This window comes from Augochlora pura, chromosome 6 (genome assembly GCF_028453695.1).
Source record: "Augochlora pura isolate Apur16 chromosome 6, APUR_v2.2.1, whole genome shotgun sequence".
Classification (NCBI taxonomy): domain Eukaryota; kingdom Metazoa; phylum Arthropoda; class Insecta; order Hymenoptera; family Halictidae; genus Augochlora; species Augochlora pura.
The window spans coordinates 5,949,763-5,976,217 of record NC_135777.1 but is presented as its reverse complement, the minus strand read 5'-3'; the positions used below and the strand labels follow the sequence as shown (position 1 = coordinate 5,976,217).

The 26,455-nt window shown below is 40.3% G+C and overlaps 2 protein-coding genes across 6 annotated transcripts; one reads left to right on the top strand and one right to left on the bottom strand.

The window, feature by feature from the left end:
• The first annotated feature begins 1,925 nt into the window (after nucleotides 1-1,925).
• Nucleotides 1,926-23,594, top strand: Huwe1 (HECT, UBA and WWE domain containing E3 ubiquitin protein ligase 1). 5 transcript variants are annotated; one of them, XM_078183411.1, is made up of 49 exons: nucleotides 1,926-2,787; nucleotides 4,314-4,395; nucleotides 4,482-4,700; nucleotides 4,791-5,030; nucleotides 5,123-5,185; nucleotides 5,295-5,513; nucleotides 5,611-5,882; nucleotides 5,979-6,255; nucleotides 6,384-7,028; nucleotides 7,133-7,402; nucleotides 7,588-8,097; nucleotides 8,201-8,644; nucleotides 8,914-9,027; nucleotides 9,161-9,298; nucleotides 9,621-9,907; nucleotides 9,994-10,228; nucleotides 10,316-10,438; nucleotides 10,549-10,809; nucleotides 10,905-11,234; nucleotides 11,328-11,459; nucleotides 11,574-11,822; nucleotides 11,963-13,896; nucleotides 14,008-14,149; nucleotides 14,441-14,546; nucleotides 14,641-14,928; nucleotides 15,018-15,165; nucleotides 15,240-15,381; nucleotides 15,469-15,595; nucleotides 15,671-15,820; nucleotides 15,917-16,312; nucleotides 16,436-16,697; nucleotides 16,795-17,023; nucleotides 17,107-17,287; nucleotides 17,366-17,726; nucleotides 17,834-18,010; nucleotides 18,102-18,717; nucleotides 18,775-18,944; nucleotides 19,034-19,215; nucleotides 19,310-19,369; nucleotides 19,447-19,539; nucleotides 19,656-19,777; nucleotides 19,907-20,144; nucleotides 20,235-20,510; nucleotides 20,603-20,791; nucleotides 20,876-21,063; nucleotides 21,139-21,272; nucleotides 21,357-21,522; nucleotides 21,610-21,800; nucleotides 22,063-23,594. In XM_078183411.1, the coding sequence occupies exons 2-49, from the start codon at nucleotides 4,351-4,353 to the stop codon at nucleotides 22,163-22,165; spliced, it is 12,444 nt and encodes a 4,147-aa protein (XP_078039537.1). In that variant the 5' UTR covers nucleotides 1,926-2,787; nucleotides 4,314-4,350; the 3' UTR covers nucleotides 22,166-23,594. The 5 variants fall into 5 exon arrangements, with proteins under 5 accessions (XP_078039537.1, XP_078039535.1, XP_078039534.1 ...); XM_078183409.1 differs by having other exon boundaries at nucleotides 14,023-14,143; nucleotides 15,917-16,697; XM_078183408.1 differs by having other exon boundaries at nucleotides 14,023-14,149; nucleotides 15,917-16,697.
• A 588-nt stretch (nucleotides 23,595-24,182) lies between these two features.
• Nucleotides 24,183-26,228, bottom strand: Rae1 (ribonucleic acid export 1). The gene is made up of 6 exons (XM_078183450.1): nucleotides 25,960-26,228; nucleotides 25,689-25,862; nucleotides 25,543-25,614; nucleotides 25,189-25,470; nucleotides 24,897-25,091; nucleotides 24,183-24,650 (listed from the first exon to the last, which is right to left on the bottom strand). The coding sequence occupies exons 1-6, from the start codon at nucleotides 26,215-26,217 to the stop codon at nucleotides 24,564-24,566; spliced, it is 1,068 nt and encodes a 355-aa protein (XP_078039576.1). The 5' UTR covers nucleotides 26,218-26,228; the 3' UTR covers nucleotides 24,183-24,563.
• Nucleotides 26,229-26,455: the final 227 nt, after the last annotated feature.

Here is a 26,455-nt window from a genome sequence, read left to right as displayed (position 1 = left end):
CATGCCAGCTATAATTGATCCAATCCTTCTGTTTACCCGACGGACAACAATAGTATCGATGATCGTTAGTCCGGCACCAATATCTGCAGATTGTACCGTGGTCCTCTTTCCGTCCTTTCGTCCCCGTACACACGTAACATACGACAACGAGAATTACAAACGTACGTCGCATCCTGAAATGATTACGCTCTTGAAATTATTTCTGATTGAAATGTAAACATGAATGTATTATATTTGTCCTGGTCGCTGAAGGAGTTAACAATTTGATTACCCCTAGCATTTCTAGTTCGGTCTTATCTTTTCAAATTCTACAATTTATATAAAAATCTCTGACATTGATGTAGTTGAGGGCTCACGTACCTTTCTAAATGCAGTCTCTTGGAAACAGAATGTCGTGCTTACCGGCACATGTTCTATCTGAGTCTGGTGCCGGCGAACGGACACCTTATAAACCGGAGAGAACAATTCCTTCCGAAAATTGCATTGTCAGACAATCGTTAATCATCGTATTTCTCTTACCTCGTAGGCACGTCATGATTGTTCTTTCAGAGAAATTCAATTTCTCGAAATGTCAAAGCATCTGTTGCAGGAACTTTACTGTAACCAAGGAATACAATTTAGTGGAGGCTGGACAGAATCGCTTTCTGTCGATTATTATAGACTATAAATTGTAGACTTTAGAGAATAAGTTACGACTTGTTGTATGCCAAGTCACTAAATGCAACTGCAACACAAAGCAACAAATGTTTTATGGAACGCGCGTGTTGTTTTGTTCAGGGAATATTTTACGTTGGTTTACTTTCTACAAATCACAGTTCTGAATGTCGTCGCAATTATAGGTGCGTTTAAATTCGAATCTATTTAATCACGTACCCGCGTTCTCGAATGCATTCGACTCGTAGCAGAGTGTTCTTAAAATCGTTCCAATCTCATTATCGAGCTACATATGCACCCACACCTCAATCCTCGGTGTACTACAAAGTGTAAAACAATATACTGAGTATTGTGCGGTACAACTAAATCACTGCATACATACATGCATACATAAGTACAATGAATACAGATATGATGTATCCGCATATATAAACATACATACATACGTAAATACGTATACAAACATGCGTACATAGAATGGATCGAGATGCAACAATGGCGGATCTCTTATTGGTCCATTTTACGTGGACTGAAGAGTACTACAATGTGGTGTGTCTATAGCTAAAACAAATCAAAATAGATCTGAAAGAAACCTTTCAATGACTATGTTATTCTTGTAAGAAGAACGACATATCGAATATCTGCATTTTTAAATGGTTCAGTTGAGTAGAAATATGTACTTTATCGTCAATGATTAACGAATTAATCGTTACTGTACATACAAATTTGGCGAACGAAAATCCAAATAGTTGGTACAATTATCGCGTAAAAATCTGAACGAACCCGGGCTTCTTAGAATAAGATTGACAAAGATACAAGAACGTTGCTTTGATTTTTATAGAGCATAGCCGCCCAGCGTTAAATGCGTTCGTACATACATATATATTGCATAAATACCGTTTGGGCGACTGTTAATATACGAATGTTACATTGCTCATTGATCAATCATTGTTGATTAATCGTTGGTAACTTGATGACGCAGGGTGTCGAACGAATCGAATCTAAGCAGAGAGGAAACATCGCGACGCGATTGGCTGGCAGAGCAAGCTGTCTCGCTGGTTAGTCTCGGGCCTGGTTCGCAACAAGCATTCCAGCACGGACGTCGCGAATCTGAAAGGCGGTTCTATAGACGCGTGTTCGTTCGATGGACAATGAAGAACGGCGCACGGATGGTTGCGAGGCGTCCTATCAGACGTAGTGTATCACGACGACGAGCGAATCAGAAAAATCGCCGTATATGTAGTAGGACAACGTTCTCGCCACTACAGAGTCTCCGTGTTGCGCAGCGAGAATAGAATGCGAGCGTACCGTTTCGAGAAGGGCACGTCTCGTCGAAAGATGCGAAGCAGTTAACAGTGTGATTTTTAGCGAGTGTGTGTTTGCCTTTTGTCCGATCCTTCGATCTCGACAGTGAACAGATATATGAGCGCGTGTACACGGGCAGCCAGTGCGGTGCACTCGGCGCAGTAAAAATCGTTCGCGACGAGTGTGTGTGTCCTCGGGGGGAATATTGTGTGCCGTTGTGTCGTCTATCGTGTGCATTGTGCCGTGTGTCGCGGCGCGGTGTTACATCCGAAGGTCGTGAACATTCGTACGATCATTCGAGAAGCTTCCGTTCGGCTCCCAACAAACGGCAAGACACGAAAAGGTTAAAAGGGAAAGGTGGACGATCCTCCTTGGAAAGCCTCGGTAAAATGGCGGTGATCGGTACTTCGATTGGCGCTAACCGATAGAAGAGGATCGCGTCTCACGTTCACGCTCCCCGCGAATTTTGTTTTCATCCAGTCGCAGAGATATCCTCGATTCGAACCGGTCAAATTCGCGGTCATCCTCTCGCGCGATCATTTTGCTTTCGTTCCCTCTCGTCCCCCCCTCTGCCACCGAACCCCTGCCCCGCCGCCCCTCTCCTTGTTTTTAACCATAACTACGAGAAAATTTCGGACAGCGTCCCATCGAAGAAATATATATAATTCGCGTGTGTATCATTATCGGACCGGAGGACGATCGAGGTGGTTAGAACCACCAACGGAACGGTTTGCAACGACCGCGATGCCGCATCGTTCCAATCTCGCGTTTGTCGAACGGCCGAACGACAAGGACAACTCTATCGAATCCTCGTCGGCTTATTTGTAGGTGAGCAGCCTCTCTTTGCTATCACGAATTTTTTAAGTTTTTTTTTTTAGGAATATAACGGATCGTTCGACTTCTCTTTCGAAATGTTTTCGAATCTTTTTATTTTTCCGATATTCCTGCTTGTTTTTTTTTTTGCCAGGAGAACGTGTATCAGTCGATTTTGCACCTGTCCGATTTATACACGTATCTTTGTACCATGTTCTTACATCGTGACTATTACCATCGGACCGATTTGTCAGCCACGATCGGGATTTCACCATGAAATCATTCCTTATTCTCGTCTGCCCCGTTGTTGTTATTTTGTGCATTTCGCGAGAGCGAGACGTCCAAGTTAGGTTAGGCTGCTGAAACCGATGACTCTGCATCTTAACGGAGTATCCGTGTATCAAGACTGTTTTCATTCCTGTTGCCCTTCTAACGGTTCTCTATGGAAGAAGAACAGCGAGAAGCAACGCAGAGACACTCGAGAGCTTTCTTACGCTTTTTCATGGAAGCACTCCTTATTTATCCTGCTCTTTTTTGTCGGTCGAGGTCACCGATGCATTTCCGTACGCAGACCTTTTTAAAATAACTTGTATCCGCGACGTCGACGATATGCTTTATCGTGGTTTCTCGAGTTCGACATATTAATTGGAGTAAACGATCGAATTATTTTGCTCTCGATTTCGATTTCGATTTCAATTTCGATCTTGAGTTCGATTGCGATTGCAATTTCGATTGCGACATTGAGATTGCGATTTCGATTTCGATTTTGAATTATACGGTGATATTTCTACCAGCACATATTAAGATCGTATCTAACTACGCTGCGAGGTAAAACGTTCCGAAAGATTACTATTCATATTTATTTCTACTTGTATCGAAGTGCATGACTGAAAAATTGTCTGATAAAAAGGCGAATGTATATCGTGTCGCAACATGTCTTGCCTATGATGCAATTCATTTTTTAACCAATAAGGACTCCCTATTTTTCCACTGTACAGTAGAAAATATGTACACGAGTACATCCGTACGCCCGTTATTTCCTATTTTCGATAGGCGATACGATTTTCGATTCATCGTTTAAACGAAAGATAATTGATATTCATCCAAAAAGCGTTGATTTGTATCAACATATTCGCAACATATATCCGCGGAATAAACCGATACAAATATTTTATAACTTGGTTATGCTACAAGATAATCTCTAACCAAGTGAAATCGGTCACCTGTGAGAACACTTTTTTCCTATCGCTGTTTCATTTTATTAATAATGTGTTGACAAGTTTATTTGCAAAATCGTTTTGCAGGTATTTACGGCGAACAATTAGCTTACTTGTAGGAGCTGTATTACCTTTGCATACCGTGTATAGAAAGTTCGAATATTTGGTTAGGTTTCGAAATTACACTGCAATAGTTTATACAGAGTTTATTTGATTATTTACATAATCAATTATAATTTCTTATTTTTAGATCACGGTTATGTAAATTTTATGAAAATTTTAGATATAATTTTGATTCGTCCATTAATAGAGTAATTATTTCAGATCTTGAAATTATAAAGGAAGGCTCTCATCAGCTAAAATGAAAATTGACAGAAGCAGATTAAAAAAGTGCATTTCTGAGGCGGTAAGCAATGCTCTGCCAACCGACAAGCCAATGGTTTTATATACATTGAATATTGTTTTAACAATGAACGTTGCTTGAAATTTTAGCCGGCAGAATGTCAGGCCCTCATAAACAAACTGCGCTCGTGCTCCCATGCAGAATTGCTGGAGGAGCTGAAGCAGATAGATGCATGGACCTTTGGAAAATGCGAACTATTCCATTGGATCGATGTATTAGATCTTAATGACAGTATTTTAGAAGAGGCAGCAGCAAGGAGTCCAGATAATCCATGGGAATTGGCCTGTGACCTCCCCCAGAACAGAGAGGTACGATTAATGCTGATAATTTTATAGAATTGTATAAAACTTTGCATTGATCAATTTTGTAAATTCATTCTGTATTTTCATTCATAATAGGCTAAAGAACTTCTACTATGGATACTTCATTTCACCACGTTATTGATCGAACATTCGTTCTCACGACATTTGTACAACAGTATGGAGCATCTGGTGTCCTTGTTATCGAGTTGTGATATGCATGTTGTTCTTGGTGTCCTAAATCTTCTTTACATGTTTAGTAAACGTAGTAATTTTATTACTCGTTTAAATAGCGACAAAAGACAAGCCCTAATAAGCAGACTCAATCATTTGGCAGAGGTTTGTGCTGGTTTATTCGTTGCCTTCTCGCTAACATAATTTAAGTAGCAACTACAAAGTGCGCATACTTAACAAATATTTTACTATTTTAGAGCTGGGGTGGTAAAGAAAATGGATTTGGTTTGGCAGAATGTTGTAAAGAATTTCCAGATAAGGTAAGTAGAATTTTTTGCAGAAATATTTTGTCTGATCGACCTTGAGAATTCTGTTTGTTCCAATATACAACACATATGATAATACTATTTCTAACTGTTCGTGTTTTAGCCCCTTCCAGCGAGTGCTACGACATTACATTTCGAATTCTATGCAGAAAATCCAACCACCGATGCATCGGGTACCACGCAAACCCCTGGTACCAAAAAGATTGGACAAACAAATTTTGTAACATATATACACATCGAAAATGTGGATAAACTTGGTAAAACACCGGCACAAATAATGAACGATTTGTTGAAAGTTTATAACGTACCTCAAGATCGACAGGTAAATACACAGATAAGAGTAAAAATAGCAAAAATAGTAACAGCGATAACGGAAACAACAAGAACGCGCAAACGAGCACATCAATTTGTATTTACAGATGGCGCTTTTCACTCACATAAGACTGGCACACAGTTTTTCCGATTACCGAAGACGTTTGCAATGTGTGCAAGCTCGGCTGCAAGCATTGTCGGTACTTGTATATAGTAATGCACTTCAGGAGAATGCGGATAGTCTGCTTCATGCTGGGCTTTTAGAAGAATTAGTTGAATTAATGGAATTTCCTCATGCACACCTTGTTGAAATGCGTGCTGCGGCATTGCGGACTCTTACTAGTATCATTCACTTGGATCGCAATCCACATTTTCCTAAGTATGAAAAAAACTCTTGATCCCTTTAGGAATGCTTTCGGATTTTGATGACGACAACTTTGCTAATTGAAATATAATTCCTAATTATGTTTTTCAGGAAACCTGGTTCAAGGTTAAACATGATAATTGACGTTACCGGAGCAAGTTCGTATCACGGATTTTTCCCTGTATCGATTCGCACATGTATTTCACAATTAACTTCTCCACCACCGGACGGACCACCATTTCCGTTGCAACTCGCGACAACATTGTTTAGCTTTCTTTATCACTTGTCTAGCTACGAAGCCGGAGGCGAAGCTCTTATTAGTTGCGGTATGATGGAGAGCTTGTTAAAAATTATGAATTGGCCAGGAACTGAGCTGGAGCATATAACGGTAAGATTCATCTTTGATTCCGGCTATAAATATTCCTATGGTTATTTTCTTTTATCTATCGTAAGTTCTTTCTGATAATCAACTTTGACTTACTCTGACCCGGCTTTAATAATTGTTGTACGTTTCAGTTCGGTACCAGGGCAGTTCGCGTAATAGATTTGATGACGAATATAGACATGCAAGTGTTTCAAGCACATAATGGCCTAGCGAGTTTCATCAATCGCATAGATATGGAGGTGAACGTTTGCAGAAAAGAACAACCGTTTGAAATCGAACCGTATACTTACCCTGATAATCCACAATCGTCTCGCGAAAGATCCATAGAAAGGGACGAGGAATCTGCGTCGTCGCGTCGGTTGAATGAACCTTACGATGAACGCGAGGAATCTTCGAATCCAATGGAATTCTCGGAGGACGAAAACATGACCTCTAAGACGGAGAATAAGAATGAACAAATCCCAGATTATTCTGCCATGAAGACCGGAAAAACGTGTCTGCCACAGCGAGCTGCGCTTTTGAAATCGATGTTGAACTTTGTAAAGAAAACCATCCAAGATCCGCACTTTTCTGACAGTATCAGACATATTATGGAGGGTACCTTGCCCTCGTCTTTGAAACACATTATCAGCAATTCCGAGTATTACGGGCCGTCGTTGTTCCTGCTTGCCACGGATGTTGTAACAGTCTACGTTTTCCAAGAACCGTCGTTCCTGTCTTCCTTGCAGGATAACGGATTAACCGATATCGTACTGCACGCTCTACTTATCAAAGAAGTAAGTCAACAGATGTAGCATAGGCCCTGCACAAGGAACAAGATTAAACTTTAGCAACAGTTTACGAGTCTAGGAATTAACACGTTATTGTCAATTGTACACAGGTTCCTGCAACTAGAGAAGTTCTAGGTTCATTACCTAACGTGTTCAGTGCTCTGTGTTTGAATCAGCGCGGATTGGAATCGTTCGTAAAACGACGACCATTCGGTCGGTTGTTTAAAGTATTGCTGTCGCCGATCTACCTCTCTGCAATGAGAAGACGTCGAAGCGCGGATCCCCTGGGCGATACAGCTACCAATTTGGGGAACGCGATGGACGAATTGATGAGACATCAACCGGGTCTGAAAGTAGACGCGATTGCTGCCATCATAAAAGTATGATATCTTTCCTATATCTGCACGCACTCGTATTTATAATTTATTTATCGTTGGACTGCTTAACCTTTAAGTGTGCTTCGAAAATATTAATGAAATAATTGTATCGATAGCCCACTTAAACGTGTTAATCGCCGAAATAATTATTTATTTCTAATGGGATTATTTTAAAATGCACTGTTTAGTTGCTTGAAAAACTTTGTGTCTTGGGCTGCGATCCTCGATACGTCTGCCTGCGGGCAGCAAGCAAATCCGACAATTCACCGTCGAATTCAGCCTCCGGTAGTCGTCAGTCTTCTGGACAATCTGTCGGAGTTGGAGTCGGAGATTCTCGTGGTGGAGGTGGCGGCGGCGGTGGTAGTAGTAGCGACGAGGAAGAGGAGGATGAAGAAGAAGCAAGCACAAGCTCTCATCCTCAGCGCGAGGAGCAGCCTTCGCCGTCGCCGGCACAGCCCGGACCGCCTCCGCAGCCGCGAGAGAAAACACCGATAGCTCTAGTCGAGTACATACACAACGTTATGAAATTCGTCGACGCTATTCTTAGTAACAATTCCACGGACGATCATTGTAGAGAGTTTGTTGCCCAAAAGGGTTTAGTACCATTGCTATCCATCCTAGGCTTGCCTAATCTTCCAGTGGATTATCCAGTCGCTCAGGCGGCACAGTCCGTAGCGACAGTGTGTAAAAGTATTTTGGTATGTATTCGATGCTAGGACATCGTTTTTTAGTGAAGAAGCAGAAACAAATGCTCTATGAATACTACGGAACCTACAATCTATAAGGTGACTTTATTTTCAGAACCTCGCACACGAACCGTTAGTCCTGAAAACTGGTCTCTCGCAATTAAACGAAGTATTGAATCTGTTGAGACCGCTCCACAATCACACGGACACGCCCGGAGGTTCTGTTCTGTTGCACGAACTTGCATCTGCTCCAAATTTGGAGACAGCTTTCACGAGTGACACGGCAACACCGTTGCTTCATGCTATGAATGCTGCGCATGGATACGTGGTGATGTTCGTACACGTGTGCCGGACCAGTCAGAGCGAAGTGAGAAATCTTTCTATGAACCACTGGGGTTCGGGTCTCGGTTTAACGGTTCTGAAAGGTCTCTCTGAGCTGTATATGTCATTGGTTTGGGAGAGCACACTGTTACTAGCACTGTGCAGCGAGGACAGTATACCAGCAGGATGTGACTTTGGAAAGGAAGACATGGATAAACTGGTGCCACCGGAATTAAAGGTATGCTTATTCATCTATACGAAATAGAGGAAGAGGAAGAATGCAAAAACGTTGATTTGGTTCCTACGTTTACATTCTACGTTGTTAACGAAATTGGATTTCAATTTTCAATCGTTCTGTCAAGTTGCACGTTTTTTTTCACGTTCCCATTTAGTAGAGAGATCAACAATCGTTTCTTTTTCTTTTGGCGTGCTTAGATAATGCTAAGTCTTAGTTTTTAATAAGTGTTGGAACGATTTCTGACATGTTGTTTCAAATTAATGAACTAGAACGATGCCGAAACTTCTGGCTGGTCAGGTGGTGTATCCTCAGACATGGGAAGTAATGGAATGACCACAGCCATGGAAGCCTTGAGTACAGATCCACCACCTGTACCCATGGAGGTACAAAAATTACGAATTTTAACAACTAGTCACGTATACTGTTATGCAACAAAGACATATTTCAAGTACACAAAGTATAAAAATTCTGATCTTTCGCGTTTTGATTTCATTCGGACGTTCTCATTGTTTGTAGGTGGATGAGAACAAACCAAGTGCAAGCGCAGGAAGAGTTTCCCCGAGTTCGTATCAGCTCAAGTACATCAAACCTTTATTAGGAGCTTCGTCTAGATTAGGCAGGGCACTGGCCGAACTGTTTGGTCTGCTTGTGAAGGTACTTAATATTCTTCATCGTTTAAAAATCTTTAGTGTTATCAACCCTCGAACGACGTAGTCTCTGTCAACCGACGAATGCAATTCATTCGAGCCTACAATATTCATCTTTTATTCTGATGAAGATGCATTTGAAGACATCTTGATTTAGAGTCATCAAATGCAAGCAAGTATAAACATGTATAGATTATTACTTCTAGCAAATGGACAATTATACAGAAATTTGTACAAACGTGGCTCCGGTTTGAGCTTGCATTCGTCAGAGAGGGTTAACGAAAACTTCCGGAGACGTGTATACTAATCTTTTATTTAAACCTATTCAGCTTTGCATGGGTTCTCCAGGGAGGCAACGCAGAGGACAACAGATGCCTCTGACACCGGTTCTCCCTTTGCAAGCAGTTGGAACCGTGGCAACTGCCTTAAATTGTTTATTGATTCGTGGATTGACGTGGGATACATTGCCCCCTTCTCCGATACCGAAATTTAAGTTGACATTCTTGATATGCTCTGTAGGTTTTACATCCCCAATGTTGTTCGACGAAAAGAGGCATCCATATCATTTGATGCTTCAAAAATTTGTTAGACAGGGCGGACAGTACGCATTTTTTCAGTAAGTGAATTTTTCCAGTCAAACATTTTTATTCTTGACATTCGAGAAGGTAATAACAATGCTACTTTTTTTTTTATTTTTTACAGTACTTTCCATTGGGCACTGTCCGGAGGCGGACAGTTTCCTGCATCGGAAGGTTTAGAACATCCCAACTTGCCTGATGGTACCGGGGAATTTTTGGACGCGTGGCTCATGCTGCTGGAGAAAATGGTGAATCCTAAAGCTATTTTGGATTCCCCGCATCTCATTTCGTTCAAGTGTACTGGGATCTATAAGATGTATGAGTTTGATCCGATAAAATATCTCACCAATATTCATAAGGTCTGGAAACGTTTATAACATTGTGTGCTGTGTAATATTACGCGAACAGTTTATCAATATTATTAATTGAATCAATTAACGTTACAGAAAGCTTTTCATGCAGTAATGCTTATGTGGGGTAAGAAACCTTTGAAAAACTACGGTGCACGTATGACGGAATCAATTTTGTCGATTTTGCGACACATTTTAAGAGGTGAAAAAATTATTAAGGTACGATATACTTATCGCACGCGACGGTACGTAGTATAAGTATTGAAATTGAATGATAATTGGGATTCGATTATTAAGATTAAATATTTAAAATAAATGTTGCGACACAGGAACGTACGGAGAAAGAAGAAAGCAGCGAGGGAGCTATTACTGGTAGCACCAGCGGTACTAGTAGTAGTGGAATCGGAAGAGGTGCAGCAATGTCTGACCGCAGAGAAGAACCAGAATCGGACGTCAATCAAGAACATCTTAGACAGTTAATGGATATGGGATTCAGCAGAGCTCATTGTATCGAAGCCCTGAGTCATACATTGACTGTCGAACAAGCCACAGATTATCTTCTCACAAATCCTGCCACGTTACGCAGATCGGTATGTGTCAAAAAATCAATTTCTTTTCTGTTTCTTTTTTTTTAAAGAAGGATTTTACTAGATACAGTGTAACTTTGATTTATGACTTCGCATAGGATGTACCACCCGGTGATGCCAATTATCAAGGCCTTATTATGGACTTGGACAGAGTTGACGATGAACTAATGCAAGCTATAGCCATGACAATGGGCGAAACAGAGACGCGAAAAACGTCTGGCTTAGAAAAATTCCCGGAAGAGCTTATTTGCGAGCCCACTATAACAAGCAGTATTGATGAATTCACAAATACTGCTTTAAGTCAGTGTTTGAATCTATTAGATCTCATGCCTGATACTGTCTACAGGATATGTGATTTACTGGTTACCATTACAAAGAGAAATGGTGACGAATGGCGTGACAACATGTTGCTACAACTTATAAAAGAAGTAAGGATTGTTCAGACATGCCTTTCACATGGTATATTTTTATCTAATACCTTCGGTGTTATTATTGATTTCACTTGTTATCAATTATTACAGATTGGTAGTCTAGTAGATTATTTAATTGATATTGCCAAGAGCAATGACCCGAACGCTGGCACGCGATTAGTTGAATGCGAAGAAGCTAACAAAGTTGCTGGACGTATTTATCTGTATACCTTATTTTTCGAGGTATGTATATACAGGCAATAAATATAATACATATATGTAAGAAATAAGAATTCGGTTCGTTAGTGATCTATTATTTGAGCCGTTTACTGGATAACGCGTACTTTATTTTTGTAGGGAACAGTGCAAGATATGAGAATATCATGTGCGCAAATCGTAAAAGAGTGCGGTGTCTCCGATCTACTTGTACGTTTATTGATAGTAAGCGAAGGTCCACTTACTGCGAACAAGAACAAAGTTTCCAAAGATAATAAAGACGGAGCAACAACTACAAGAACACCGAAATGGCTTGCGCCTCTGCTCCTTCTCATAGATCGTTTGGAGAAAGTGGCTATATCCACACGGAGGAAGTTGATGATGCATAAGGTACGCAAAACGGATTACGATTTGTTTTATTCTATTATATATTATTCTATTCTATTGTACTCCATTCTGTTGTGTTCAAATTCATTGTACAACGGAGAAAACGTAAGAAACCGAAAAATTGTGATATTTATTTAACACAGGTAACGCGCAGGGTTTGGAAGTGGTTCGATTTACATACAGGTGAATGGACAATCTACTCTCCGATAAATAATCGTATAATTAACGAAGCTTATTGGGCCGGTGAGCCGAATGTAAGAATCTCGTGCAGCCGGCGAAGATACTTAATCACGTTTTCGTCTATGACACAAGTGAATGAGGAGAGCGACAACAGGAGGCCGATAGCAATGAACTTCAAATTGCGCGCGGTGAACGATTATAGCCCGATGGACGAGAAAAGAAACAATTTCGTACAAGGACTGCATCCTAGCGTGATCGTAAGCATTATCCGTACTTGCGTCAAGTTGTTAGCGATCCCAGTGGATCGGGACGCGTTGCACGCTTTAATGAAAGTATGTCTAAGACTGACGAGAGATTATGAGAATGCTGCAATTTTCGCACGCGAGGGCGGCGTCAAACTATTGCTGGAAATGACACAGGCGAGCAGCTTCATAGGATGCATCAGTTTAAGTACGTTATTGATTCGACACACCTTGGAGGATACGAACACCCTTCGCCAAGCCATGGAAAAGGTTATTCGGACTCGTACGCAGGGCAACATACCACCGCCATACAAAGAGATTTTATTTATGACGCGACAAATCAGTAGCGCGGTTTGCCGTAATCCGGAAGTTTACCGAGAAGTCTGCGAGAATATATTAAGAGTGGATGTTAGTCTGCTGAGACGAGACTTTGATCATAGATTGGTTGTAAAAGCTCTGCCACCGACTCAACCGCAAAACACGTCTATGGAAGAAGTATCAGAGGTATCGGTGTCCGTGATACAGGACTTGCTGAATGCTCTCGTAAAACCTATGCCGATTCTTCCTGACGACAGCGCGGCGACTCCCACTGGAAGTCCAGAGAAGAAACTGCCTCATGCGAGTTCCACGGCGGGCACGACCTCATCTAGGCGCGATGTATTCAGAAACAACGCAACCACCACGAACGATCCTATGGACGACGACGACCAGGTTTCCCAGATAATCTCGCTGAAGATTTATCCCGATATCGGTAATAACGGCAAAGTTGAACCGGAGGAAGCGAAGAAGCCATTGTTGACAAAATCCACTATTCTGAAGATTCTCGCAGAAGCAGTTCGTTCCTATAATGGTATCGCCGACTTGATCACAGAGCACGTGTACGTTGCCGGGCAAAGCGAAATGGTTACAGAGGACACGACGGCGCTGGCCTTCCTGCTTGACAAGCTTCTGCCAATGGTGCCGGAGAACTCGAGTGACCGACAGTGCAGCAACGCTATCGGCTACGCCGCGAAGATGTTGATAGCTGCTATTGCCTCCTGTAATCATTCACCGGATGTTCAAACGACCCTGGTCACGGAGGTGAAAGCTGCGCTGACAAGGACTTTAGCGCTTCCGGAAAGCTCCGAGAAGCACACTCAGCTTCAGTTACTGATCAGTCTGATCTCCACCATGATCGACAGTTGCCCGCCGACCCTGCACAATCACTTGAGAACCTCCTTGAAGACACATCAGTACAACAACGTAAATTATATTGTGAGGATCATGTTGAGGAAGGGAATAATTACCGACTTGGCTAAAATCCCGCATAGTCTCGACCTTTCCAGCCCTAACATGGCAGCCACTATCAATGCTGCCTTGAAACCACTCGAGACACTTTCTAGAATTATAAATCAACCAATGCCAGGATCCGTGAATAACAAGTTCTCGAAGCCCAAGAACAGAACTGTTCAAGAGGAGCCGATCGGTGAACAAACCGGCACCACTACATCGGAAGCAACTCATGCTGTTGGCGAAGAAGCGAACGAGGATGCCGAAAACACTGAGCACGATATATCGGTCACTGCCGAGAGTTTGGAGCCTACTTCGGAGAGCCAAGTACACGAGGAGGGTGATGAAGCTGCACTAGACGACATCATGGACCAACTGCTCGATAGGTAATCATATAAAAATTATTTAAAATTGGTTTCAAATTTATCTGGACTCATGAATTTATATAATATTACTGATTTGAATGCATATAAGCTACAGTACTTATAATCAAGTAGTGTATTGTTTCCCAGGGACGGCTCAGCCGTGGCCGAAGAACAATCTTCTCGGCCACACAGGCCAATGGACATTGACGATGAAAGTCTCGTAATTCGTGACGGAGAAACTGACTTTGATCCCACGCGAGACACCACAGTAAGAGTAACATCGCTTTTTTCATCAGTTTTCTAACATAAATGATCAATTTCTAACTGCTTTGAAAGCTCTCTCTTAGTTTCTCTAGCAATGTTATTATACGTGAAAGTTTCTTTTTTCTATAATGCAGTGATCGAGTTTGAAAAGTTATCGTACAACAGTAAATGCGTATGAACGTATGCAAGTAGAGCAAATAGAATACACGTGTTTATAAAGTAAAGCGGTTCTGATGTTTCGGAATTCATATTTTTGATTTTCTCCTTTTGGACATTCTAACGGGATGGTTGCATATTTTAGGAGGATTTGATGAGTTCCGATTCAGATTCCGATAGCAATCCTTCCGATGACAATGAGGACGAAGTACAGGACGACGAGGATGAGGAAGAGGAAGAAGAAGATGACGGTAATTTGATTAAAACTGTATAAGTTCAAATTGTCGGCGACAATATTTTAACAGTATGAATATAGAAGATATTTCAACGAATTTATTGTATTAGGAGAGGAGAATGAAGAGGAAGAAGAGGAAGAGGAAGAAGGGTCTTCGAATTACGAGGAGGATGGAATAGAATTTTATGAAGATGTCGAAAACGGTGTCTTTAGAATGTTCCCACCAACAGAACGTGACGGAAGTAATGTTGTAATGATTCAACACAACATTGACAATCAGGATAACTTTTCAAGTACCTCCACTCCTATCACACCGCTGCCCAGTCTTCCATGGACTACGACATTCCCTCTGTCTCTAGGACTATTCGAAGACTCACCCTCGGTTTCCGAAGGCAATGGTATATTGAAAAACTAAAATACAAAATTGATGGTGACATACAATCGATAAATAATTTACAGTTTCAATAATTGCGGTTTCTCTTTATAGGCATGAATTCTCACCCGTTGTTAATACCACAAAACGGTTTGGATGGTTCATATATAAGCGCTCAAAGGGCTTTGATGAGGCAACGGAGATATCAGTTTCTTCAATTACAGAATCCAAGAAATCAAAATCCGCCAGTAATATTACAAAGGTGAATTCATTCGCAATAAACATTATATAAAATCGATTTTTTCGACCAAATTACATTGAAATTTATAATTGCAGGCTGTTAGGATCGGCGAGCGCACAAGGGATTCCCTTGTCCGCCAGTCAAGTCCTAGCCTCTAGTTTCCGCGACACGCGTGTCGTTGTAATGGAGAATCTTGGCATCTTTACCAATCAAGAAGAAGAACAAATAGACTACGTGGTTCGTACCGATAATGAACAACGCTACAAGCCGTTTGGCTCTATGAATATTCTATTTATAGTTACCAAATATATGTAATACTTTCAGGATCAATCTGGTTATCTCTTTGGGCCAAGCTTGGCAGCCACGTTGAACAACATTCCAACAGTTTTACACTGGTGGATCGAAGAAAGCAAATTATTAGATGGGGATTCCCAGGCAGACTGTTGCGACGGTATTTGTTACACGTTGTCAAAAGGTTCGCCGCTCTTGTCGTTGCAGAATAATGCATTAAAATTCATCATTGCAGGTGTCGTGTTCAAACTTATCCCTAATCTGACAAAACACCGGGAAGATGAAATTGCAGAACGCAAAGAGAGACGTAAGAAGCAACACAATTCTGAGAAGAAGGGTGAAAAGGATGGCAAAGATGAGAAGGATCACCTGAACAACACGGAATGTAGGTTGACTGTTTTGTCTGGTTTTACTTTGTTCTTGATATGAGGATCGTCTTGTCATCGCGATATCGTTGCTATGATAAAACATTGTGTTCTAGCGGGTTCTTCCACAACAGTTCCAATAGAAGAACAAACATCGACGGCGTCAACGTCTCAAAGAGAGGAGGCGAACAACCTGGTCGCTGATTTTGGAACCACAATCGAAGCAACGCGACAAGAACGCACCCCTGAGGAGGATATAATAGACGTAACCGGTGAGATGGAAGTGACGGTGCAAGAAGACGATGAACAAGTACGGCCATCGCCAATTGATGTGCAAGTGTTGTCCTTAGAAGGCGGGGATCTGTTAGAGAGAATCGCCAGTTGCGCGAACAGGCATGGCGCTTGTGGAACTAGTAGACTAAGACAGTCGGATCGGCCCGCCGATTCATCGGACGTCAACGAAACGTCTAGTCGAACAAACACAACCATACTAGTTGACTTTACTCAAGAAGGTAACCAAGATTTGTTAAGAGAAAGTGACTCGTCTGATTGGATCAGAACGCTTTTAACCGATGACAGTCAGTCGAATATTGAACGAAATGCAAATATACTGAATCAAGATCCTACCACTTCAGCATCAGAAAACATTAATCCAGAGCAATCAGAACAACCGCAACAACAACAACAGCAGCAGCAGCAGCCCCCCCAGCAGCAGCAGCAGCAACAGCAACAGCTACAACAACCACAACCAGAACAGTCGCAACAATCGCAGCAACAAACGCTGCAATCACAGTCGCAACAACCTCAAGAGCAACAGTTGCCCGACGGTGTCGATCCATCATTTTTGGCTGCTCTGCCGGAGGACATGCGCGACGAGGTTATAGCTGAACAACTCAGGTGTGTGTTGTATTCTGTACAATCCCGTTGGCAATCGAAGGAAAGTTAGTGTCGTTAATTTGAAAATTACAAATGGAAATCGCTCGTTTTATTGCAGACTTCAACGAATTCGACAAGGCACCCAAGCAACCGTGGTTGCAGAATTGACTGGACCAGTCGAAGTGAATCCTGAATTCTTGGCTGCTCTACCGCCGGCGATTCAGGAAGAAGTTCTCGCGCAACAACGCTTGGAACAGCAACGGCACGCGGCTGCTTCTGCTAATCCCGACGATCCAGTCGACGCAGCTGCCTTTTTCCAGAATTTACAGCCTTCTTTAAGACAAGCTGTAAATGATTGTATAATCGAACGATTTGCTTCGCGTTTACACTTGCGCAGACTTGTACTCATATTTTGATTCGATGTATTTAGATTCTGACCGACATGGAGGAGTCCCAGATATCTGTTCTTCCACCGGATCTGGCACAAGAAGCTCAAAATCTTCGAAGGGAATGGGAAGCACGAAACCGACATTTGATCCAGGAACGATTTCTTAGCCACGTCAGCCAAGGAAATGCTACCTTATCTACTATATTGAGGCAATCTAGTAGAGGTAATAATAAATCATTTCTGTCTGTAACGCGTGAGAGGCTTGTTCGTTGATATTAAAATGAAAAGTTATGATTTATAGGAAGACCCACGCGTTATGCGATTCAAGCGGTGGCCCAAAGAAGTCAGTGGGATCCCTTAATGCGCGGCGAAAGTACTATAACGCATCCAGCAGCCGGCCTCCGACTTCGAGGCAGACAATTGTTAGACCATGAATCCATGGCGTGTCTATTGATACTGTTATTTGTTGATGAACCAAAAATTAATACATTAAGATTTCATAGAGTTATCAGAAATATTTGCTATCACGGTAGCACCAGGGAATGGGTGGTTAAAGTCTTGTTGAGTATCATGGAACGAAGCAACGACGAAAACAAAGATATTGCCGCGGATTTCGGTGGCAAATACAAAAGAAAGAGCTTGATGCCCTCGATGGACTACTGGTAAAATATTGCTTAAATATTATTGATTGCTTAAAAAGCTTTCTAGCATTTCTGAAACCGGATTTAGCGGATTCGCATCGGTATTTCAATCGTCATTCGTATTTCAGTTCTCCCAAGATTATGGACCAAAGAAACAATGCGCAATCGTGGCTAAACATCAGCATCGATGCTGCGCTTGGTTGTAGAGCGAATGTTTTCCATATAGTTAGATACGGTGGGAAAAAATCCGAAAGGCAAGGTAGCAGTATCGCCATTCATCCACAAGCTGCGCCTACAGTTTGCAAGTGAGTTCCTTAAATTTTAATCATTTAACGAATAATAAACGTGTCCAGAATTGTAGGAATGTACGAATATAATTGTTTGTGACCTGTGCAGGCATACGTTAGACTTGCTGATAGCACTGGCTAAAGGATTTCCTGGATTTTTCGTGCCAATCAAACCGAAAGAGTCAGAAGAGAAAGAAGGCAACAGAGAGAAGGATTCGAATAATAAAGAAGAGGCCTGTTCAAAGAACAAGTTCACCTCGAAACCAGGAAAAAGCGATCAACCAGATTTTTGGGACATGTTGTTGAAATTAGACTCGTGTGCCTCGAAGAAGGGAAAATCGGTCGCCAGAACACATTCGAATTCGAATCTTGGAAACGAACCAGAGCATAATACAACTACCTTCGAAGCTTCAGCCTTTGGTCAATTGATTTCTATGTTGAATTGGTCGGTTATCAAACGTAGTAGTCAGCTGACGGATAAATTATTGAGACTGTTATCGTTGATCTCTATCGGGCTGACGGAAGTGAATCCGTACCATAGACAAGAAGGGAATAAAAATAAAAAGACCGAAGTCAGCAAGGAGCATAGCGTCGCCGCACCCGAGGAACATTTGAAACTGGCTGTACAAGTTTTAACTAGCAAAAGTTGTTCCGAGGAGGGGTTGGAAGATGCGACTGCTTTGTTGCTTAATTTGTCTCACTGCCCGGACCCTACTAGACAATTGGTACGTTCACTGTTGAATCTATTGTAAACTATTATCTAATTTCGCATGTTTCTTCAGATATTAAAATTACTAATGGAGGGTGCCATGGAACTGGCTAACATGGTTTGCGAACATATAAACGATTTAATGATGGAACTGAAGGTTTTGAACCGTGAACTAAGGAGAAATTCTATCGACGATCAACCTTCGACCAGTACTGGAAGTTCCCGAGGAATACTCCTGGACAGGTATGTTTGTATTTCGTGTTACAGTGTACTGTTGAAAGGATACTACAGTAGAATATATTTTGATTCGATTTCAATGGTATTAAATCCAGGTTTACGAACGAAAGCGTAGTTGTTACTGCCCCGAACAAAGTTAAAGCTGGAAGTGACCTTCAACTACCATCGATGGTTGCTCTTGTCAGCAAAACTTCTAGTCAGGCATTCTTCTTGAGAATACTTAAAGTAATAGTGCAGATAAGAGAGGCTGTACGTTTAGCAAACACCAAGAAGACAGGTACATTGTGATTACAATATTAAATAAATTGAATGATAGCATTGCGTAGTAATACATTATTAAATATGTATATTTTTAATGTGTTCTTCGTTAGCCAATCAAACTACAGAAGGTACTGGTGATGCCGCAAGTACAAACCAAGCTCCGGACGAAGGTAATTTATTACATCTGACTAACCGAATTAAATAAGTAACTTACTTTAAATGATACGATTTAATATGTTTTTAAAAGGCGATGGTAATGTAGACGGTGATGTGCCTATGGACACGACACAAGCAAATCCGCCTCAGCCTGAGACTGCAAAGCCAGCAGCTTCTTCTGATGGTAAATACGAATAAAAATAATAAACTCTCGGTTTCTAACATTATATTGAATATTACATATGAATGCTGATTATAATCTGTACATGAATATACGTAAAGATTCCTTATTCTCTACAGGTGAAGAGAAACTTCCATTGTTGAGCGAATGTTTAGTATTGGATCATTTGTGGGAAACACTCAGCGCCTGCTTGTTAGAACTGGAATACACTCCGGATCATCACGCTGTCTTAGTTTTACAGGTAAAGACTTGAAATATTTCAAAGTTGTTATTAATTCTTTTCGGTACTTCCAACGTGTATTCGGCGAATGATTCGTCAGAATGATGTGCAACGTCGAAAAAAATAAAAATTCAAAACATGTTTTCTTAGCCTGCGGTGGAAGCTTTTTTCTTGATTCACTCGTCGTCAAGTACTTCTCGCGAACGTCAGTTGAACGCGAATGCAGAAACTCGAGAAGTTGTACCCGATCTTGCACCAGTGTCGCCGATATATTCGGACAACGAGGGTACCTCCCAATCGGAAACTACAATCAACACTTCCTGGGATATGGCACCACCTCCTCAGAAGACACTGCCACCAGACCAAGTCAAGTTCCTCAAATTTGCTGGTACAGATACACACTTCTCTGACAGATATATTGACGGATATGCGTTTCGAACTATGTGAAAAACCTGAACGTACTCGTTTGTTATCGTAGAAACACACAGAACCGTTCTAAATCAAATCCTACGCCAGACAACCACGCATTTGGCAGACGGACCATTCTCTGTGCTGGTCGATCACACGAGGGTCCTTGACTTCGACGTGAAAAGACGATACTTCCGAGCAGAATTGGAACGTATGGACGAAGGTATTCGTAGGGATGAATTGGCTGTGCATGTACGCAGAAGCCATGTCTTCGAAGATTCGTTCCGTGAGCTCCACAGACGAAACGCCGACGAGTGGAAGAATCGTTTTTACATCGTTTTTGAAAGTATGGAAAGATTTTCTCACTGTTCCACACTTACACATTTTAACAATCTACGACACGAATGCTTCATTCGCGTTTCTATAATTGCATTACAGACGAAGAGGGCCAGGATGCCGGAGGCTTGCTCAGGGAGTGGTACGTCATTATTTCAAGAGAGATTTTCAATCCGATGTATGCTTTATTCACTGTAAGTCCCGGTGACCGGGTCACATACATGATAAACTCGTCGTCGCATTGCAATCCTAATCACTTATGTTATTACAAATTCGTCGGCCGAGTTATCGGTAAGTTCCACTTTGAATAATTCCTTTTGGCGACGACTATAGTAGATCACATAAATAGAAACTAATAAATCGCCGTTTTCACAGCGAAAGCAATTTACGACAACAAGCTCCTGGAATGTTATTTCACGCGCAGCTTTTACAAGCATATCTTGGGAATATTAGTAAAACACACCGACATGGAAAGTGAGGATTATAGTTTTTACAAAGGTTTAGTGTACCTCACGGAGCATAATATCGCCGATCTTGGATACGAGTTGACCTTTTCAACAGAGGTAACATTTTTATCCAATCAAAACACGATGTGTTACATTGTATGTACAGATATATCGCATAATATTTATTTATAGGTCAACGAATTTGGTGTAAACGATGTACGAGATTTAATTCCAAATGGGCGTAACATAGTCGTCACCGAAGAAACAAAATTGGAGTATATCCGGCTCGTTTGTCAAATGAAAATGACTGGAGCAATACGAAAACAGTAAGTTGGGGGAATCGCACGAAATGTATAGTTATTATAAACTTATTATTTCGGACATTTCAATTGGTCGAATATTTCTTATAGGTTGAACGCGTTCCTAGAAGGTTTTTACGACATTATTCCGAAACGACTGATCTCCATATTCAATGAGCAGGAACTCGAGCTATTAATTAGTGGATTGCCGAATGTAGACATAGAGGATCTTAAAGCCAACACAGAGTACCACAAATATACTGCTACATCTTTGCAGGCAAGTTCTTATTAGAGAAATTGAAATAAAAGTCATCGTTTACTAACGAAATCGGCGAATAATATTTTCTATAATTGAAACATTCAGATTCAATGGTTCTGGCGTGCGCTGCGAGGTTTCGATCAAGCGGACAGAGCTAAATTCTTACAATTTGTCACCGGCACGTCAAAAGTGCCGCTGCAAGGTTTCGCCGCTTTGGAGGGCATGAGTGGCGTGCAGAAGTTTCAAATCCATCGTGAGGACAGATCAACGGACAGGCTTCCATCCGCCCATACATGGTAAGATATTAGTAACACTTCCTTAAATTTTTTTTGTTGAATGAATAATCGGTCTAAAATGAACTAAAAAATGATTCTTGCTTAATGTGATACTGGATAAAAATAGATAAGAAAACTAACTAACATAATCATTAGGTAGACAATAAATATTTAATAGAAATGACGAATTATCTGATCCGGTTTGGTTATTAATAGTGGGACATACGATTCCATTTTGATACGTACGACAATTTTAACCAATTTGTATTATTTTTATGTTCAGTTTTAATCAGCTAGATCTACCAGTTTACGAAACGTACGACAAGCTCCGTACGAACTTGCTGAAGGCAATCCACGAATGCAGCGAAGGATTCGGTTTCGCCTAAGTTCGTTCCAATGTTGCAAAGAAACTTTGCGGCTATTTCACACGGAAGCTCGAGGAGCGAAGGCAACGGTGATCTAAACGCTGAGTAGTAAAAGGAGAAGAAAGGTGTCGTGAGACAGGTAGAGAGAGAAAGAACGAAAGAAAGAAAGAATGAATGAATGGAACAAATTGCTAAACAATTGTAAAAGTATCATGAAAACGCGCTTGATCTTCGCTCAAGATCTAATATAAAAGAAAAAAAAAGAATGTTTACTCCGCTATATACATATTAAAACTAAACAAAGCGTATGTATATACGTATGATTAACGATGTAATTACTGATGATTCGTCGCTAGAGTTTATTTTATTGAACGATCTTACGACAGAGAGATGCAGAGAGCTTAACGATAATTCCCCGTCACGGAAGGAGAAAACTTAATCGGACACGTTATGTTAAGGATCTATACGATTAAGAGTATAAACAAGAATAAGGAAAAAAACTCGGTGTAATTCATCGTTAAGAGAAAGCAGAGCGGCGGTTTTTTGAATTAAATGTGTAATATAAATTGCGATTCGAAGCCGGAAGCTCTCCTCTCGAACAGAGATTTTCATGAGGGTGAGAAATGAACGGTTTTCGTTGTTTCTTTCTTTTATTTTTGTTTTGCCAGGGATTAGGAGTCGGCAAAGAAAAGAAGGAAACTCAGATGAGCGTGACGGAAAAAACGTGTGCCTGCGATCGGAGTACGTATCCATTTCCCCTAAATCGCGTGAATAATATTTCAAGAGAATTTGAACGGATGGTGTGTAATTGAACGAGCGCGTGTATAATGTGTGTATGTAACGTGAACCAGAGAGCGAGAGAGAGAAAGAAAGAGAGAGAATCATAGAGCGGGTGGGAGAGAAAGAGAATAATTACTCAAGAACCGATTAAACACGAGCCTAAAATAAATGGAAAATAAACACTTCAAGATGTTCTACCCTTATGCCCGCAACAAAAAAAACGTATGGTTGTACACTTAGTATTAATAATTATATTATCTAATTCTTAATCGATAGTAATGATCATTAATTGATATCGTTTTAATATTAATCATTCGAGAAATGTGGTGTTAAAAAAAAAGGTGTCGTGTCACACTTTTTCCTTTTTCTTCTTTTCCCACGACCGACGCAATCGCTCGTTTTTTCTCCAGTCCAATCCTAAAATTCCATTTTCGTCGACCATAATCTGCTTCTGCTTTGAAAATGTAAAATTGAGAACGTACGTTACTTTTTGTGAACACATCGAATGGGACAATATATACTGTTTCGAGAAAAAAGGAGAGAGAGAGAGAGAGAAAGAGAGAGAGAGAAAGGAAAGCGTAGATTCACATTGGAAAGTTTTCGCGATATTGTTAGGGAATTAATTGCTTAGGAATTCGCAGAATAAACTAAATGTTGTATTTCTTATAAATCTATTGCGTTTTCTTTAAATATAAGGAGACACCTATTAATTGATGCAGATTTCTGAATTGACGAAGATTTGAAACGCAGTGGTACATCTTACGAAATGTAAGACTGAAATATTTTAACAGTATTGAAATATTTAAAATTTCAAACGGTCAGCAACTAGATTAGTTGAAGAGGAAACCAGCTGACTCGTTTGAAAATATCAAAATCCGTGTCAAGTTCCTTTCGCGTTTCACATTATTAAATAACAAAGAAAATTGTCGGTCTTAATAGCGTCTCTTTTTGACAAAGATACTTAAAAGTACTCTTTATTTGATCTGGTACGAAATTAAATTCTTTTTTGAAAAGTACACAATTAAACTCAACAACAGGCTATGTTCCCTTTCTTTTTATTTTAATAGAGAGTTGGCGTGTTTCACAAATATCTATTCAAACGAGAAGAAAGAAATTGGAATTATATTTATTTAAAAAAGAATATGGATAAAACAAGAAGAACAATTTGATTTATGTCCTTATTTTGAGGTATTTTAAAAGAATATTTACAAGAATTATTTTTTTACATTTTTACGATTGTGAAAGAAAGAAACTAAAAAGACTCTTCTTGCATGTATATATAACTTTGTACAATGGGCTTACGTGACAAAATAATAAAGAGATACACAAAGAAAATGTAAACTACAATTGTATTACATACGCGCGCGCACACACATGCATATATGTGTATATATATATGCGTGAATGTATATATGTATGTACGTACGTATGTATACATACATACCAAACTATTTACAATTTACTATAGCAAATTTGAAAAGCTTGTCGTATAACAGAATGATAGAAAAAAAAGGTATATAGTTTATCAGTGTGAACAGTATATTATTGTAAGTATAATTATTAAAAAACTTGTATCTTCAATCATCATCACAGAATTTAAACATATTTCTTAGCTAGATTAGAAAACGCTCCTATTGTTTTATGGTGTAGCTTTAGGTTTTAGTTCTTCGAAACACGGTCTAAGGAATATGGAGTTTTTCTTCGATGGATTATAATACTCGTGACCCTGTAAACATTAATGATATTGTAATTAGTCTCGTTTCTGTTCAATGTTGTATACAATTTTCAAAGCAATATTAATTGAAGATGATAACAGCAATGATGTTTCTTTAGTACCAATGATACCATATACATCAATTCTAATTAACAAGAATTACACACATTTCTACGACGATAAATTTCCTTCGATCTTTGACCGTTATTTACTTAATAAATTACCTATAATTGTCTTAATAAAGAAAGAAAACACTACCTTGGACCAATCGTAAGATACAGCGTACGCAAATATCTGACCATTATGATTGAAGCAACATCTAGTAATAGACTGTTCCATAGGATCCGAGGATTTCAATTTTGTCCGCGAATCTTTATCCCAAAAGCCAAAAGTACCGTCAGCTCCAACGGTGGCAACAGTGCCGTGAACTGGATGAAATGCAATGTCGTTAACCTGTAATAGGAAAAATCAATTTTTATTGTTACGATCATTACTATTATTATAAACTATGATTTCATGTAATAAAACATGATTTTGACATAATGCTGACCGCATAGATATCTTGATAACCATTTGGTGTTCCGTTCACTCTATGACACTTGAAAGTGAAATTCTCTTTTGGGCTTAAATTCATATGATGTATCGCAACGCGTCCTTCCGTACTGCCTATTGCAAAACCAGTGGGAACTTTCTTCTTATCTCTAAAAATGGCGACACATCTGTATTGATATTTGAGATTTAACTCTACTGGTTTGAATTCTCTCGGAGTGCCTTCCAAATGATACACGATTAGACCACGTCCTGCAGTTCCTACTACCGCCATCGGATAATCCTGAAGTAAATAGAAGAAGACGTTAATATCGACAAGGCAAACACCAACAGAAAATGAAAAGCTGATACTTACAACGTCGGTGCAATAACATCTTTCAATTAGATTGAGAGTCATTGCTGGTTTTGGACTTCTCAAATCCCAAAACTGAAAGCAAACTAAAATAAGCACAGATGTTCCTAGCATATATCGTATTCTAAATGACACGAATTATAACACACTCTTAATGTTTTATCCCAGGAACCAGTCATAAGACACGAATATGTACTAGCTTTGATCCAGTGACAATCTTTGATGGGTGCATCGTGTGCAGCAACTTGTATACACTGATTCGATACCAAGTCCCAACATTTAGCAGTTTTATCGCAAGATGCCATGAATACTTTAGTTCCATCCTATTCCGGACAAAATAAAATTATGTATTGAGTACAGAATCTTCAATGAGAAAGAGAAAAATCTAGGAAACTTGTAGAAAAAAAACGTTGAACTTACGTCGCTCCAACAAACGTCGAGTATTGGTTCGGGCATGGATTGCATCGATTTAGGAACCGTCTTACCAGATTGCTCGACTTCCCAGCAACGGACATTGCAATCCCATGAACCGGCTACCAAAAAGTTTTGAGGAATAGATGCGGGACTGAACGCGAGACTGGACACAGAATCATCAGGAGGTGAGACAACCTCAAAATCCTGCATTGGATTCGAGGTATTTGCCGTGCCGGTACGTAATCCACCGCTTTGATTGAACATGTTCTTTTTATTTTGGCTTAAGTAGTCTTGACTGTATACAAAACGACGTTGTCGTTAGTCAGAACCTGAATCGCATGTGATAACCGTTTACGATAAACATTCAAACAACCATACGTCTATGCCTGTATACACGTATGTACCTACAATATATAATTTGTGTGATAATTAATCGTACTAGAGAACTACGCTAAAGCGTGTATGTATACATACAGAAATTATATGACAACTTTAATATGGT

What these genes read in the sequence shown, in the direction of transcription:
- Rae1 (XM_078183450.1), bottom strand. Translation starts at nt 26,217, where the DNA reads ATGTTCAATCAAAGCGGTGGATTACGTACCGGCACGGCAAATACCTCG. An exon ending in TCGACGTTTGTTGGAGCGAC is followed by an intron (nt 25,863 to 25,959) that starts GTAAGTTCAACG and finishes TGTCCGGAATAG; the next exon opens with GATGGAACTAAAGTATTCAT. An exon ending in TATCTTACGATTGGTCCAAG is followed by an intron (nt 24,651 to 24,896) that starts GTAGTGTTTTCT and finishes TAATGTTTACAG; the next exon opens with GGTCACGAGTATTATAATCC.
- Huwe1 (XM_078183406.1), top strand. Translation starts at nt 4,351, where the DNA reads ATGAAAATTGACAGAAGCAGATTAAAAAAGTGCATTTCTGAGGCG. An exon ending in ACCTCCCCCAGAACAGAGAG is followed by an intron (nt 4,701 to 4,790) that starts GTACGATTAATG and finishes CATTCATAATAG; the next exon opens with GCTAAAGAACTTCTACTATG. An exon ending in ATTCGTCGGCCGAGTTATCG is followed by an intron (nt 20,792 to 20,875) that starts GTAAGTTCCACT and finishes CCGTTTTCACAG; the next exon opens with CGAAAGCAATTTACGACAAC.